The sequence below is a fragment of the Varanus komodoensis genome, unplaced genomic scaffold, assembly GCF_004798865.1.
Source record: "Varanus komodoensis strain SLA01 unplaced genomic scaffold, ASM479886v1 scaffold19, whole genome shotgun sequence".
Taxonomy (NCBI): Eukaryota; Metazoa; Chordata; class Lepidosauria; order Squamata; family Varanidae; genus Varanus; species Varanus komodoensis.
The window spans coordinates 5,092,399-5,109,887 of record NW_025335550.1 but is presented as its reverse complement, the minus strand read 5'-3'; the positions used below and the strand labels follow the sequence as shown (position 1 = coordinate 5,109,887).

At 44.4% G+C, this 17,489-nt stretch overlaps 1 protein-coding gene across 6 annotated transcripts in view; it reads left to right on the top strand.

Annotated features, from left to right (window-relative positions):
- Window positions 1–17,489, top strand: part of ZNF423 (zinc finger protein 423) — a 314,359-nt gene that overhangs the window by 182,454 nt on the left and 114,416 nt on the right. Inside the window, exon 6 of one of the 6 annotated variants that reach the window (XM_044428041.1) lies at window positions 7,832–12,592. The exons of the other annotated variants lie outside the window; for them this stretch is intronic. Within the exon in view, the coding sequence (XP_044283976.1) occupies window positions 7,832–8,043 (212 nt within the window). The 3' untranslated portion in view covers window positions 8,044–12,592. Of the gene's footprint in view, window positions 1–7,831; window positions 12,593–17,489 lie in introns of those variants that run through there. 6 annotated transcript variants of the gene reach the window in all.

The following is a 17,489-nucleotide window of genomic DNA, read 5'->3' as shown; positions in this document are numbered from 1 at the left end:
AATACTGAAGAATCGGAAGGATAAAATGTCATCCTTTGTTTTCTTGACCGTTCTCTAGAAAGCCTCCCCATATTTTAGCTTGCTTCCAATTTTCTCAGTTTCAAAAGATGCCACTTGCTAAAATAAGTTAATTTTCACAGATACAGTAACTGATGGCATCCAATGGCTGAGACAGAATTCTTCCAAAGATCTTGCTAATTGGGTGATTGTATCTGTAGCTGTTGAAGCAGGTACTGAAAAGCAATAACCACTTAATGATTAAGGCAATTAAAACTATGGAAAATTGTGATAGGTTGCTTTTGAAGTATTAGATGCAAATGATTGAGATTAACAGGTTTGCTGCTCTTGCAGTCACGGCATATAACATCTAGATTGTCATGTCTGGACCGAGCCGGTGGCTTGTTTTCTAACACTTAATGCTGGAATTCTGATAGTCTGAACACTGCCACCGTGTCCTCCATGGCTCTCTTTTACATGGAAACACAGCATTTAACTCCAGATGTGTTTGATAGGTAGTCATGAGCCACGTTTAAGGATGTTTCCAAACAGTTCCTCGTAATCAGAAAACGCTGTGCTGCTGTTCCATCTTTTCTTCCACAACGGATTTTCCATAGTAGGAGAAAAAAATGGAATGAGCAGTGGAAGAACATGGGAGAGTTATAACTAGATGATGTCATTTGTTTGTTTGTTTGATTTGTCTGGAAGCACTTTGAGTTGATCACTTAATCTTTGTTAACCAGCCAGAGAGCTTTGGCTATTGAATGGTGCAGAAATTGAGTGAGTGAGTGAGTGAGTGAATAAATGCAGGTTTTAACACATTTCCTTAAAGTCCATTCAGCTTTACATTTAGATTCAGGGGATTATTTTTAAAAAGTGGGATTTGTTCTAATTGAAATGTTAACCGGGAAAATCAGAATCCAGTGTCTTGTTTTTATATTAATTTCCATCCTTCCTGCATAGCATTTTCAGAACTACCAAGGAATGAAAAGCAGCCTTGCTGTTCAGTTTAGATTGTGGCAGGTGCCCCCAAGTAAGTGCAGTGACTTTCAGGGTCTGAGCTGCCATGGTAATAATGCGAGAATATCTGCTTTGGAAAGCATAAACTCTAGTGCTAGAATTTTATTTGTCCCACCGTGAGTAGTCCCCAAACTGCATTGAAATCGGTGACAGATTGTATCCTTGCATTGATTGCTACCTCTTCGAGCTCAGGCTGGGCTAGACTGAAGACGTGGCAAGAAGTCAAGGCCTTCCTCCTTACTTGCATTTTCGCTGTAATTTAGCCAGTCCTGGCTAAGGTAGAACTTGTAAGAGCATCGCACTGCAAGTCTCGTCAGGGAGTGCGGAGGGGCGCTTGAAAACTTTGTATAGATAGCAGGTCCTCACCCTCGTTTCACTGCGGACACAGTTGGGAATCTGAGAAACTTGTGAGCATCTCCAAAAACTGGCTTGCATGGCAGGGATGGATAGCCTGGTGAGGTTAGAAACTGGGAAGGAGGGGAAAATAGCAAGGCAGCGGGTAGGAAGGGAAGAAAGAGGCTTGGAGATGGAGGAAGCAGTGTGGTAAAAGCAGCGAGAGCAAGTATGGAGTTAGCGGCTGGGAGGAAGGGGCAAAGAGCAAGGCAAGGGGGTAAATGGGGAGGACGAAGTCTGCCCTGTTGCATTCAAATGTTTCTGTTAAATGTTGTTTTAGGTACTGTTGGAGATCCCTCAAGAACCTTGGTACCACAATGGGGCCCCTTGGTGCAGAACGTTTAGTTCTAAGGTTTTTGGCTTAGAACCTGTTTCTCTGAATGTTTGCTGATACACGACTGCGTATGTGTGAGATTGGTATCTTACCTGTCTATCTAAATTACACTTGAGGCAGTTCAAAGCAGACAGAATATTGCAAGGAGTGGCTTGAATAAGTGAAAATAATAACAAAGCTACTGGCTAAGAATGAAGAGCAGAAATAGGGCAAGGAATTTCATCCTCCGTCTACTAGGTCAGACTATTTCTTCCTGACCCTCAGTATTGTCCATTCTGAGTGGCAGTGTCTCTCCAGCCGATGACCTTTTCCATCACTTGGAACCCCCTGCTCTTAATGGGTCATCCTAAGGGTGGAATTTTGGAGCTCTTGTTGATGCAAAGCACTCACTTAATCAGAAAATGTTTAACTTTGAACAGAAAATGGAGTTCCTTTGAGTTCCCATCTAAAAAATCAGTCTTAGAATGGTTCTCCACCCTTCAAAAGACTCCATCTGCCAGTGGAAGTGATGCTGAGTGGACCAAGAAAGGGACTTTGGGAATAGAATGGATTTCTGTGGCAGATTTGTATGCTGCTCCTTCGCACCCTGGTTCCAACTCGTGTGGGGCTTTCCAGAGGCTATCAATCCAGTCCAAAAACAGATTGCGGATGAGGACAAGTGAAATGGTCTATAGCACATGCAGCTCTTATGGCCTATGAGTCCGCTGCCTTCCCAACCGTTATTTTCAGTGTAAGAGGGCTGTATTTTCAGCACTAAAATAAAGAGGATTACTTCGGGTTGGAGAGATTGATGCCCAGGGCCTCATGTATGTTGGTCTGACTGGGGCCTGTGACTTCCTAGCAGAACGTATCTTGCCTTTGTTCCTCTCTCAAACAAAGATTGTTTCCCTCTCAAATATTAACTGTACCGGCCAGGTATATGGTGTGTATTCCTTTCTAGTTGTTATCTCTGCATATTTGTTCAGAGGAATTTTGAGCAAATATTATTTTGCTTTGCTTCTTTATCTACACTCAGAGTGAAACATCATTTCGTGTAATATATTCAGTCACATTTTCCTTTCCCCTCCCCTCTTCTGTTCTCTCTTTCATTTACTACTTGGGTAATGGTTGCTCAGTTTCTCTGACATTTTTATAGCTACTATGACAACATCCTCCTTTTGTGTGATATGTTCATAATCGGCTGTGATCGCAGTTTTATGTTGCTTTCGCTCCCCAAACTGTGTTAAGATTCCTTTCAGCCTTCCAACCCAATCTTCATAGGCAGTTGTGATTACACCTGTTTAAACATTTTCCTAGTGGTTTCATATTTGCACATAAAGAGAGGAAGTGGTTGATAAAACACCTTTTCTGTGAGTCTTCAGCGTGACAGGACTGAAGTTAACATTAGCAAGTTTCTCAGTGAATTTGGTGTGTTTCAACATCTGTTAACGAGTATAGTAAAAGTGACACTTCTCTTTAAAGTTTGCTACAATGCATGTGCTAACTTACCCTTTTTAGCTCCATGGTTTGCTTGCTTTGAAATGTTGGGCTGTGTGTGCGTGAGAGAGAGAGAGAGAGAGAGAGAGAGAGAGAGAGAGAGAGCGAGCGAGCGAGCGCGAGCCTTTAGAAATGCTTTCTGCTAGACCGTTGATCACTGCAAAGTTGTGTGAATGTAATCATGTACTTTTGCATAATCCCCACAAATTTCCAGCTGGGAAAGGAAGCAAATTTTCATCACGCGGGATTTTCTCTGGACCCTTCAGGTGACAATATACCTTACAGCTCCCTTATATTGAAGCCATGCTTTCTGCTCTGGGAAGGGCACAGAGCAAACATCTGTTTCTTACATGCAGTGGTCTGTTTAAGTGATAGTCAATCTTGTTGTTGTTTTATTTGTAAATCACTTCAGGACTCCTTTTGGTTGCAAGAAGTGTTGCCTAATTGTAATCAACTTAACTAAGCTATTCTTTAAAGAAATCATATGGTACAACCTTCTTGGGACTTAACCCACTTACCAATATAGGAAGGGAACTGCGTGTTATGTAAATTAGTATGAGACAGGAAGAAAAAGCTAGAACCCTTGTCTTCTTGATATGCTAGATTTCTGTGGCAGAGAAATTTCTGGCTTGACAGACCAGACCTGGCCATCCTGCATTCTGAAGATAGCACATCCCTGGAATGGTTTCAGTTTCCTGAGAATCCTTGAGCCTTATAGAGTCAGTGAGTGTGTTTGCCCATCATTCTAAGCCACTCTGGGTTTGCTATGCAAGGAACAAACTGCAGGACTTCCAATAGTTGACTTGGCTTCCCATGGCTTCTTTTCCCACTCATTCATTTATCCTGCTCTTGCAGGTGACCCAGAACACCTTGTTGCCTGGGTAAATACATTTTCCATCCACATTTGGCATGCTGGGTTTGCTGGTTACTGAGGGAAACTCCTCCCACATCCGTTTGACAAATGGGGATTTTGGAGGGGAAGATGGCAGTGACATGAGCGAAAGGATGAAGGGAGGCAGGTGGCTTTGCCTCTCTGGCAGGGTATTCTCTCCAGCCAGTCCCTGGCAATCTTGCTAAAATCACCTGCCAGGTCAAGATGACACCACAAGAAACCAATGGATAGGGACAATCCTAGAACAAGCCATGAGTTCTTGTGCTGGATTGTTTGTGAACAATAAACCAACTGCGGAAACTGTGCTGGGTCTGCACAACACGAGCCCCGATAGCTGATCAAACATGGTGGGTTGTCTTGCCATATGAACCACCTCCATGTAGGTCACGCATGGTCATCGGCAGTGATGCTCTCACAGGAACTGTGGGCAATTGAAATTGGTGTGTCTTTTCCCACAGTTGTTCTTGAACTGGCCGCTGATGTCAGGCGAGTTGTCAGGTCGAGGGTCCTTCTCTTCACTTGTAGGAACTGCAGAGGGGTGAGTGGGTCCCTCTCCAGGTCAGACTCGCTCACTGCTTTCAACGTCCAGGTCTCACTTTCTTGGTAGCTAAGGTAGCTCACCTTTGTCCTCCCTCTGCTTTCTGCTCTGCCACACCTTCAGTGGGTCAGGAGAACTGCAGCTATCCTTTCACTGGACACCTCTCGAGGATCAGGAAAACATATCGTTGCAGCCTTTATATTCAAACCATTATATTCAAGCAGGAAGACTTTCAACCTACAACCTAGCTGAGCACCCAGCAGCCGGCAAAAATTATTTGGATGCTAGTTACAGGACCAAATTTATATTGTAGTTTTAATTCTCTTGGTGTCAATTTGGTGTATCGTCTTTAATTAAAGGTCAAAAGAAATTGAACTGCAAACCTCAGGGAGACTTTAAACTGGTCCTTTAAGCTACAAGGATGCCCATTAGAGACAGTCTTTACTGCAGGATTTTTTTCCTACCGATACCAAACCAAGATGTTACTCTCCATTTGCAGGCAACAATGATCAGCACTCCTGGTTGTTGAAGGAATTTTTCCTCATAGCCGGTTAAGTTGGACTCATGGCCCCAGTGAACCTTTCATAAAAAGCTGCTGTGTTCTTTTGAACGCAGTAGTGATGATTTGAGATTTGCTTTCCAGTTTACCATTTTGAGCCATCTCAACATATATGGAAATAAAGTGAACCTTTCTGAAACGTGCTGCATTTATCTTTCACATGGAAATACGGTGTGATAGCTAGTTCAAACCCAGCATTTCCACAGACAGAACCTATTGGGTTGAATACGGCATTGATGTATTTCCCATTCATTTCGATGGACCTACTCTCAACACTGGAGAGAACCAACTGGATATAGCCTTGCTGGTTAGAAAGATCCAGGTGTTGGGAGAGGTGGTCAAAGGGCCCAGTAGAGAAATACACCTGCGAGTCCAGGTCTTGCTCCAGAAATTTCACAGCTTACACCCAAAGCATTGACGAGTGGTTGCCCGTGAGATCAGATATTGGGCATAATGAGGAGAGGACTGAACATTAGACCAGGAACTGGGAAGTTGCCCCACACTCCTCTGGACTAGAAGCAAGATTCAGGATCTGGAACAGTGCTGAGTGAGACTAGTGTCTTCATTGAGCACTGTCCAGTGGGGACCTGATGGCCCATCTCTGCTCAGACCTAGGGTCTTGGCATCTTTCCGTGGAGCTGCCCCGAAGGAAGGCGTTGGAATGTGGGCAGGCGTTGTGTTGCGTATAAGCCCTGCCTCGTGGATGGCAGTGCCCCAGAGGCAGCTAAGGGGATCCTGCTGCAACAGGGGGCTCTTGGAATCTCCCCAGGCCAGGGTGCCATCTAGGAAAGTGGCATCTGGTTGTGCCCCTGGGGAGCAGTTCTGATGTCTCCACAGTCAGCATTTCTGCCGTGGAAGCCTGCTGCATGGCCTTCAAAGGAGTCGTGAGCATAAACTATGGAGAGGGACCCAAACAAATATGTGTTCTCATTTAATATGAACTTAACTAGGTTTGCATTTTTGAAACCTGCTTGCAAGAATTACAGATAGCAGGCAAAATTGCATGCGAAACTATATGGATTGGGGATTAGCATATAGAGATTAGTATATATGGATTAGCGTGGATATAGTATTAGTATATATGTCTATATACTAGAAAAATCAATCAGGCTGGACTGAATTTAAGACTGGAAAAATGTTTTAAGTGTGATACAAGCTGAGCTTGAGATTGGAATAAAGGGAAACTGGGAGGTGTGTTCATCCCAAGATCCAACTATTAGCAGGCTTTTATGAAACTCTTGTTTGGGTGGACCTGTTCCAGAAGGAGTTTGGTCTTCTATCATTGTATGCGGAGCCAAGCAGTACTTGCTGTTCTCCAGGGAGCTGGGGCTGGAGAAGTTCGGCAGTGCTGAGAGAGAGCAGGCATGCTTGGGTCTGGGACAACAGTGAAGAGCAGAACGAGCAATCTGCACCATCTTGTTTCTTTGCCATGGGGCATGAAATGGTACAGTCCTTGTCAAGTGTAAAGCAGGGCATAACCACGACAAAGGAGCTGAAAGAATCGTAGTACTTCCAGAAGATCTTAGTTCATCACAAATATGTATTGCAGTGAAATTTAAAGAACAGACTTAATTTTTCATTAGGAAAATTTGTAATTGACATGCCAGTAGTGGTGAGGGGGAGCAGATGGGCCAGTAGAGCCAAATGTCCTGGTGTGGAAGATAAAAAGTACCACTGAGTTTTAATACTGACTCCCTAAAATGTTCAAAGTGTTCTGTAAAAGGTAAGAGAGTCCTTGTCTTCAGGCCTGCAATTCCATAGATATGACGCAAAGGAAAAGGGAGGGGAGAGGAGAAAAATCATACAGGGCAGAAGCTCCTTCTGTGGCTGGTGGATGAAGCTGTGTTGCTCTCAGTTCAAATAGACAATCTTTCTGAAAATGAGATTAGAACAAGCTCTTGGAAGCTGCTGGTTCTCTGACTGATGGGTTGGGCCAAGCTGGTCTTTCCCGATACAAAATTCTTCCCAAAATCTTCCCAGTGGCCCTTGGTCCCCGGCTGATGAAAATATGTGCTAGCTGGTACCTCTAGTTACTAAATCTCTCAGAAGCGATCTTCATGCTTAGAAAGACCATATGGTACAACACTTCCTAGAACTATATTGAAAATCTAGGAACCTAGGAATGTTTAAACATGTTGATTCCCCACCTTTATTCTGCGCTGGTACAGGCCTTGAAGCTTGCACCATATGCTTTCACCATGCTTTGGTTCTGTGTTGAATAAAATATTCATTGTTCCTGGTGTTTAAGCAGTTCTAAACGCGCTCTAAACAGAAAGTCGTGGAGAGAAACTGCTGACATAAAGTTCCTTTACTAGTGAAAGTTGTTGCTTGGAACTTTTAATAATATGTTGAGAACGTGAAGGTAAGAGGCAACTGCATGCACCATTTCTCAGTTGCATCCACTCACCCACCACCTATCCATGGCGAGAGCTTGGGGCTCCATTTCCATGTCTGAGTTGGAGGAGGATGGGGGTAAGGAGACGCGTGATGGTGTTCTTCATAGCTCTCCTCTTAAGCCAGTCGCTTCCGCATGCCTTTTCTGGGTTTGTTTTGGATTCACCCATGAACGACTCCTTGCCGTGTGGGGAGGAGTTGAGTCTTTCTGCCTCCTGTCTTCTACAGGTGCAGCCCCAGCCCCAAATGGTGAGGTCTTGCATTCTTTTCCAGCTCCTGGATTACTGGAGAGGAGGATTATGAAAAATGCCATTACAGGTAGGAGATGCAGTACAGTATTCATGTTTAAAAGAGGCCTCACACATCACCCCATTTCAAAAACTCAGTATAGCTGCTGTTTCCAAGAAAGGATTCTTTTAAGCGAATCCCTAAAACTGTGAAGGGCATTTCAAAGGAACCGGTCTTCAACATCTAGGAATCACACTCGCTTTATATTCATCCCTGCAGTCCATCAGACAGTTACCTGGAATGGCTGTAGCTTGCTTTATATATGTAGAAGGGCCTGTATTTATGGTTAAGAATGAAAACATGTAGGCCAAATACATTTAAGGAACATTCTATTTGTGTGGCATTTGATCATGTTTGAGTAGAGTCCGTTGGTTTCCGTAGATGTTGGGTAAAGTAAAATGTTATTTTTGTGGAGGAGGAAACTTTCCAAGAAAGAGTTGTTGTACTGGAAATGCTGTGCATGCAAACCAAACTTTGAAAAATGTTAAAGGGTGACATCATAGGCCATTCAGTTCGAGGCGCACACACACATGTGCATGCATGCACACCAGGTTTGGATCTTACAGGCATTTGTGTGCAAATCTGTGCAAGGGTTCTTGTTGGTCATCCCTTCCTGCTTCAACTCCCTAGGCCAATATGCTGTTCTCCCCCAAAGGGTTCCCCAGTCTTCTGGAAAAAGGTACCATCCACCTCTATGAGTGAAGTCGATTCTCCGATACAAAACAATATGGGAGGCTTAGCTCATTCCTGCTAGATGGAGTCACAGTCACCACTTCCTGATTTGCCACATGGATCTGTCTGGAAGCACCCGTAAGCGAAAAATCCATGTGTTGCCAGCAGGATCAAAGGCAAGGAAGTATAGTTCTTTGTCGTGGCCCCTGTGCACCACACATGTGGGCTTTGCTGCAGAGAGCAAGGCCTAGATCAGAGAGAAACTTCCAAAGCTAAGCGTTACGGAGTGGGCGGGAGCCCCCAGGAAGGCATCTCTGGAGGCATGCTGCGCACGCCTGCGAACAACCAGGAGTCTGGTGACTGCACTGTTTCAGTGTGTGGGTCGTGTCGATGCCCTCTGCTGCCTCAGTTGTGGCAGGACAATCACAGCTCTGGCTATTGTGGTCACTTAGGTTGCCTGGTTCTCCTGTAGGTCAGATCTTTAGCAAGGTTTAGGAGTAGGAGAATTTCACAGGGGTTAGCTAGCTGATCAGCACCATGGAAAGCACCGAGTCAGGGTGGGTTGCTTAAATGTTGCTCCAACAGGGAGCAGATCGAGACTGAGCGCTAAACAGGCTGTCCTTTAAGCTAGTTGGCTCCACTTTTGCAATGATTAAGGCGTTGTCTCTTAACAGGGTCTGGCCTGTTTCAGCTTCTCAGACTGCAGCAGGGCATGAGTGCCTGTGTATGTACTGCTCTTGCAGCTAAAGTCTGAAGACAGCCCTTCCAGCTCTTTTCATTGCAGAGAAGACAACCCCTGAAATCTTTCCAGGAATCTGAATGATGGAAGTGGGCGCCTTGCGGTACCTTTAAATGGCCACAATGATGTGTGAGGAATCCAGGTTGGGTGTGAAATCCGCTGAATTTCCCCTGCTTGGCTCCCTGGTCTCTGGCCCACTTTCTCTTTGTCCCAAGTCTGCTATGCGCTGAGCTTTCATAAAAGTGTATGGCAGGAAGCAAGTCTGCAGAGTCAGCTTGTGCAGAGTCAGCTTGTGCAAGCATAAGAGAGCCAGATTCCGGCCTGATCTTCTTGTCCCTACATGGCTGAATACTTTCCCCATACTGTTAGAACTCCTTTTTCTGAGGATCTGGTGAGGATGAGTGTTTGGAGTCCTGGGCCATGGCACTGACACCTTAAAAGTGGGGTGGGGAAGCTATGGTCCACCGGATGTCACTGTACTTCAGCTCCGATCAGCCCCAGCCAGCCTGCCCAGTGGTCAGAAATGACAGGTGTTGCAGCCCAACAGCTGCAGGGCCACAGCTGTCTTACACCTGCTTTAAAGACCAACAAATATCTTGTGAAATGAGCTTTCCTCTGCCAGAGGCCACTTCCATCAGCAAAAACGTATGTCATCATCAGTGTGTTTGTCTTTAAGGAGCCAAAGGCATCTTTCTTGTCTTTGCTGCAGCCCAGACGTATCCCTCCGGAAGGGTTTTCATTAAATATCCTCAGGGCTTACTTTATTCATAAGCCAAGGAGGGAAAGTTCATGGAAGGAAAACAGGGGTTAAGCATACAGAACAGGTTCTCAAACCAAACGAAGCTCATGCACTACAATTCTACCTGCACCATCTTCACAACTAAGGCCATTGAGAGGGCAGCATGGCTAAATAGCAGGGAGCAGATCAAGTTTCTCCCTGCTACTTTCTCCAGGGCCCCTGCAACAGATCTTTCCCATCGCCTGCTAACTGGAGAAATGAGGATTGAACCTCAAATCTTGTGCATACAGAGGACTTTGCAGCTCCATTTTTCATCTGGCTCATGGCCATCTCAATGGAAAATCTGTTCCTCATGGAAGGGAGGAAGGAATGTCTGGAACAGTCTTTGTACGCAGCCGTGTTCTGCACAATCGAAGCTCCAGACCATGTGGAGGACTTGTATGAGTTAGAATAAGTAACCCCCACTGCAAAATGGGGGTCCCCTCCAAAATGTAGTGGGGGTATGACCAGAGAAAATGGGCCAGCCCTTCGCTCTGCCTCCCACAGTTCTCACTGTGTGGTGGCTTTAATGCTCGAATGAGACCTGTTTGTTGCTTAAATCAGTTCTCCTTTTCCTTAGGGCTTCTTTCAAAGACAACCCATTCACAAGACACGGGCATCTTTCTTGGAGCCTGCTATGCTCCTGAACATCCTGAATTTTAAGACATTAAAACTTGTTTAAAAACTTGGGTGATGGCTTGCTGCAAAGCAAAGTGCCATCTGTTCTGGGGTTCAGCAGAAGGGTTCTGTATTTGGGTGACCAAACCTCACTTCTGCCTTCTACTTAGGTAGCTAGGTAAGTCTCTTCCTTTCAGTCTTATCCATTTACTTTCCCCTTGTAGCTGCCATGTTATGAGTGGGCAATTCCCCCACCCCTGCTTTGCAGCCATTTGTAAGAATGCCCACAACATCTTCTCAAAGTTCCACATGAGTTCACCAACCCAGAAAGCTTCAGGACTCCTGTTGTATAAGCATTCTCCCTGCCTGGCCATTGGCAGCTGGGTTCTGCAGCCCATTTCGACCACCCAATGACAGGTCGGATTCTTCTGTTGTCCCCAGATAAGCCATCCATCGCAGGCTGGGGTCTTCAGAGTGGGCACTCCATGGTTCCACCGTTGGACACTTTGCTGTTACTTACTGTGCACATCTTGCTGTTTGGTTTGCGTTCAGAGTTAACCCAAAAAGTATCCCAACTGCATTGCACAACTTGCTCAAGAATTTTTTTACTGATCATCCTATTTATAGATCTTGCCCTCTTCCAAAGGACCCAAGATTGCATGCTCCTCCTCCTCTACATTTTACCCTCACAACAACCCTCTGAGGTAGTTTAATCTGAGAGGCAATGACTGAACCAAGTCACCCAATGAGCATCATAGCTGAATGGGGACTAGAACACAGATCTCCTGAGTTCCAAGCCAAGCCAAGCCACACTGTGTGTCTTAATAAATATGTTTTTTACAGTACAGAAAAATCCTGGGAATGTTTTTGATCTGTTCCCCCTCTGTGTGAATGCATCTTTTAAAAGTCACTAATTACTTATATATCCAATAGTAAGAAATGTTTAAAATATACAGCCCAGCAGTTAAGTATGTTAATAGGGAATTATTAAAGTGAAGTGTGATTCTTGTCATGAGCCTTAATAGGTCCTCTAAATCTGTTTTGATTTATTGCGTCAATGTGGGAGGCATTAATATCTCTTGTCACAGCCTGTAATGCTTGCAGATTTTCCAGGTTTTGGCTTAGGGTCCACTTGGAGCTGTTAGACTCGAATGGTGCAAGAATGGGCACTGCAGTTGAACGCTTCCTGGTGTGCCAGAAGTCCTCATGAAACCTTGGCCACACAAACCTTGCAGCACCTGTGGAGTCCTGAGGTGTGGGGGAGGTGGGGAACATACGCACAACCTGAGAGCGTCATATATTTAAAAGAAATCACCCCATACCACTGAAATATTTAGTGGCTCTAAAACTCTCCACTGTGGTGGGACTTCAGCTTTGGAGAGGGATTTGAACTAAAACCTTGTGTTAAGAAATACTGCCATGGGAGTCCCTCCGATCTTACTAGAAAATGTGCTCTTGGGAGATGCCCCAACCTGCCAAAGTTTAGGCAACACAAACCGTTCACTTATTTTTACAGCGAGTGCCCGCAGTCGCTTGTTCAGCTGCACCTTGAAGGCAGGGCAGTGGGGAGAAGCGATCCTGTTTCTTGGGGGTCTGTCTTTCTCAGCAAAACAATTTAGCACAGCCCATGCAACACAGCACGAACTAAAACATTTTTACAGTTCTCGTAGTTCTTCTAATCTTCTTCACCATGTCCTGCAACTGCTAGAAAAATCTGGTTGATGTTCCGTAGAATCTCACTTCCTACAGCAATGCTTGGGGAATCATTTTTCTGTTTGGTGCCGGATCCCGCCAGTGGGTTGCCTGTCAGCAGTGGACAGCAGCAAACCAAGGTGTGGGTGAGGCGAAATTCAGTGGTGGATAGAACAACGTCCTTTTTTTCTCCTCCTCCTCTTTCTGCCCCCCCCCCCGCCATGTGATTCCCATTCTCCTACTCCCTGACTCTCTATCTTTCTGCTACCATCTTTTGTATGACTCTCTCCCTTCCACCCCCTTTTGTATACCATTCCACCCCCTTTCTCTTGGCCCTCCACCTCCTATTGTGTCCCCTTAGGCCACCTCTCTCTCTGTTCTCTCGCATTCTCCCTCTTCCTTCGCATCCAGTAGGTTGCCGGAATGACACAGATCACCCTTCCCAGAGTTCTGCTTTTACTGCTTGAAAAGAGCTTCTGAAATTAGGTCAAGGGGTGCAGGTTGCTGACCTTTGTCCTTAAGATACACGCTTGGCGAGGCTCTGAAGCTGCAAAGTCCCCCCCCCCCCATGTGAAATAGCCTGTACATCCTCACATTACTTTCTTCTTGACAAATTCTCTGTTGAAAGGGTGACTTAAATGAAACGGACGGATGTTCGGCTAAGCTCTAAGCCAAGCACAGCCTGGTCTTGCCAGGTTTATTCTAGGAATGCGATGATTTGTGGTTTACATGGAACATTAAGGGACACTGCCCAATGCTGTTTTCTTTTCCCTGCAGGAAGTTGTGCTTCTTGACCCCCAGCTTTTAAAAACCTAGATTTCTTCCATATGAATGGACGTTTTTGTGTTTTTGATTATTTGATCTATCTATTGTTTGTGCTAAATAGGTGCAGAAACACAAGTGGAAAGTTTTGATAATGATAAAACTACAAGAAATTTGCAAATGCTAGCAGTACGAGTGTGCGGTTACACTCTTGGAATGAAATAGGAGTGGAAGTACCAATCAATGTTTGAAGTGGCAGTGTCCCTGCTCTTTTTATCCAGGTTCTCAACCATTCTACTTTTTCCCCTTTCAGTGTGGGACAGCACTACAAGTTCCGAGGTGAGATCAACTTTGGAATACAGTTGAATAAATGAGATCATATATGGCCATCTCTTTTTGGTCACTTTGGGACATGGCGGCCTCAAACACAGTGTTGTTCACTCCTTTAATTCAGTGGTGGGGAACATACAACACTTAAACCATCATTGGGCCATCTGCTTTCTGTGTTTTTGTTTCAGAAAGAGGTAAATAATTTCTCCAATAATTCCCCCTGTCAGAAAAGTAATTATTTTTAGGAAGTCTAGGGAATGGGTGGGGGATGCTCCATACTTTTAGAACTTCAGTGAAGGAAATTCTTTTGAATTATTTGAAGGGGTGGGGGACAAATTTGGAAATGACAAGCAGGTTATTCTAAGTTGCCAGTTTTTCTATAGCATTTTTTTTTTGAAGATAAAGATTTCATGTCCCCTTGAGATTTGCTTTTTTAATGCTGTGAGACAGGGCAGAAATGATAATGCATATCTGTTATAGTCACCTAACAGAAATGTTGTTACATTTTTTAAACATGCTAAGATTTATAGTTTAGTGATGCTCTTTGCTCGCATGCCTTTTCTATTTAGCTTAATATGAACTTCAGGGTATTCGGTATGGGCCTAATGATTGGTCTATATTTTCTGCAGTTATGAGCACAGAATGGACCCAGCTTTGCATGGGGTGGTATATCCTATGGTATAAGACAGTGGAGCGTTTGAGCACGCAATCACAGCTGATAGAGTTGGGCACATAAAGTGTATCCTGAGTTGAAGCCACAGCTGCTGGTTCTCTTAGGGCCCAGCTCTTCCAGGAAGAGAAGAGACTATCCCTGTCATTCTTCTGAGAAAGACTGCCCAAGACAGTGGGGTACAACGAAGCCCTGCCCCATCAGACTTTGAGTGCAAAGCTATGCATTGGGTAGGAAAGCTTGTCCCCAGTGATGGAAGATGCTGCTGAAGGCTTCAGCCCTATGGTCACATTCAAATGGATTGAAAACAAATTTACCCCAGGGCACATACCTTTAGGGTTTCCTAGTATGCAAGCTCAGTTCCAGATATTTAGGTTTCGTGGTCTTAGCAGTGCAGCACTGGCAGACAAACATCTTTTATTATTATAGGAGGAAAAGAGCCACAGCAGTGGCCATTGCGATGCTGCCTTTTTTGACAGTGCAGGTAGGGCTGGACTACACATTACTCATAAATGTGCAGTTGGCAGCCATGCTTCTAGTTAGCCACTGTGCTTCCATAATGTGGGGAGGAGCCCTGGTTCAGCGTCAGAAAGCATACTTGGGATTTAGAAGGTCCCAGGTTCAGTGGCATCTTGACATCTCCAGGTAGGGTGTGAAAGATTTCCTGCTTGAAAACAGGGAGACCTGCTTTCAAGTTCGCTGTGGATAATACCAAGTTGGGTGTACCAATGTTCTGACTCTGTGAGTAATTTTCTTATGTTCACAATATCTGGAAGAACTTCTCTTGGCTAGCAGTATCACAACATTGTGCTTTTTTGGCAAGCTTATACCTTTCTTTTCTTGTTCCTTTAGCTTTGGGGATGGTATTTAGATATGGGGCAATGGCAAATGGAAGGTAACCCCCCCTGCCAGTCCCATCACTGGCAGAGGTAAGACAAAAAGAGTTGGCTTCTCTGCCCAAAGCCAATGTCTTGAATTCTTCTGAAGACTGTCCCTTTTGTGGTACATTTTTAAGAGAACCAAAAAAATTCTCAATAAAATCCCACCTTCTCCCTCTGCTTTGCTATTATTCTCTAAGACTTTCCATTGGGTGATGGTGCACTTAGCTCAATCTTATCTACATGCCCAGGACCCTTTCTCACTGTTCCTGCAAACAGCCAGCATGGGCTACCCCTCTGAAAAGTGCTTTTAAAGCAAAAGACATCATACCAGCGACTTCTGCCACTGCTGAAGTCTGAGAGTCCTCAGTGGCTTGCGCGTACCCCTGTACGGCCCTGATGGGCCTCGATCGCATTCAGCCCTCGCTTCCTCCACAACAGTGCCGAAATGTTTTGCTTCAGTTCCTGTTTGCAGTGTTACTCAGCGCAGCCTCTCGCTCCTCTGCCAAACTGGCAGAGTTTGTAGGTTGACTTCCTGTACAGATGATGTAAAAACTCCTGTGCGCCTTCTTCCTCTGCAGCCATTGGGAGATAAAAGCCAGGACACTGGGGATTAGAAAGAGGGAGCCAAATTATATTTATAATATTAAAGTTGAGTGCATTTGTGGTTTTGCTTTCCTCTAGGGTTTTTCATAAGTAGAAAAACATGAATTAGCATTTTCCATTTCCATATATTGACTGGAAATGTAGCCTCCTCTTAATTAAGACCTATAGCTTTTGGGATGTATGCAACAATTTTATAAAATATTTACAACGAGATTTGCATTTTACATGCATTACTTTTTATTTTTGTGCGTGCCTTATATTTGCAGGAAAGGGTTAGCCTAGGAAAGGAAATGCATTTTGTTTGCCAGGAGGGGAAATAAATCTAAAAATGGACTTGCTAGCAGTGAGCACTCAGAAATGCCCACTTCAGGTTGCGGTCTTCAGTAATTATCTAAGGTCGATTTTTGCCAACCACAAATTTTGTTATATTGTCTTTAAAGGCTATGTTCCCTATAGAAGGCTATTACTTTCCCCTTTAAAACTGGCATTGGAAAAGACTGGTTGCAGCTTTGTGTTAGGAAGATAAGTGGAACACTTCTTTTTCTACCCCCCCTCCCCGAATGTAAATGCGTGTTGTAAAGAACATAGCTATTTCCTGGATAATTTGCAGTTGTATATTTTATGTTAATTTCACCGAAAATATTGCACCCCTGCCAAGTTTAGTAGAGACTCACTGTGATATGAATAATTTCTAGCAAATCATTTTTTTTCCTCATTTAAGATTTGGCACCTTTTAAAGATTTTAATAATAGCAACAAGGAAGAAGATTTAGAACAAGCGAGACGGTGGAGCCAGAGAAAGGGGGGGGGGTGAGGGAGAGATGCACGTTGAGAGAGAGCATAAACGAGCAAGAATAATTACACAGCAAACATTTTTCTACAGATGTTCCCCCCTCCTTGTAATGTAATACCTATTTACTAAACTGTTTATTTTGGGCCCTTGGTTTACAATAAAATATTTATATTTGTTTTACTGTAATAAAAAATATTGACAAAATACTAGTGAGATTAAAAAAAAGACAATTGCTATTTTACTTCCTAAACAGTAAAGGTAGTAGATTTTTCTCTCTCTCCTCACCCCCACGCTCCAGACCTAGGTTTTGCAAATACGTGCAGAGTTAATGTGACTCAGGAACTGAGCTAAACTAGAGTGGCTCATACGTGAAGTCGCCAGGTGCTCTTTGAAGCCCTCTCAGTTTCTTCTGTCCATTCCACTCCCCATATGCAGCGATGGTAGACCAGCCCTCCTTTCCAGCCTGGCTCCACCCCTGAACCCAAAATGGGTGTTCTGGCGGCAGAGAAGCTGCTTAGACCCCCTTCCTCCTCCTCTTCCTGTCTGTTTCACTTGGGGTTGGGGATGGGGCCATCAGGTGACAGCAACCATGGAAGAGGCAGTGGGTTTGGTTTTGAAAGACACATTGCCACTGATTTTCGTAAAGACGGCCCCTTCAACTCCTATGCTTTTGGTAGTAGCAGGAAAGCCAGAGCCAGTTACTCCCTAAGCCAGTTACGCCCTAAAACTTTATAAGCAAAATGTGTGTGATTAGATGATACCAGTAAGTCACATATTCAGATTTCCGTGGTGCGATGATTTCCCTTAATGCATTCGGCTTTTTTAATACTGCACAAAGATGTTTGAGGAAGAATTGTCATCAGCGAGGATGGCCCAAGTTTTCTTGTGATTTGAAATTTTATTCAGACAACAATTGATTTCACATAGGAAGCTGCCTTGTATGAATTCAGACCGCTGGACCATTTAGCTCAGCCTGCATGGAGTGGCAGAAGCTTTCTGGGGAAAAGAGGAATTTTCCCCAGCTCCAGTTGGAGAAGCCAAGGATTGCCACGCGGGACCTT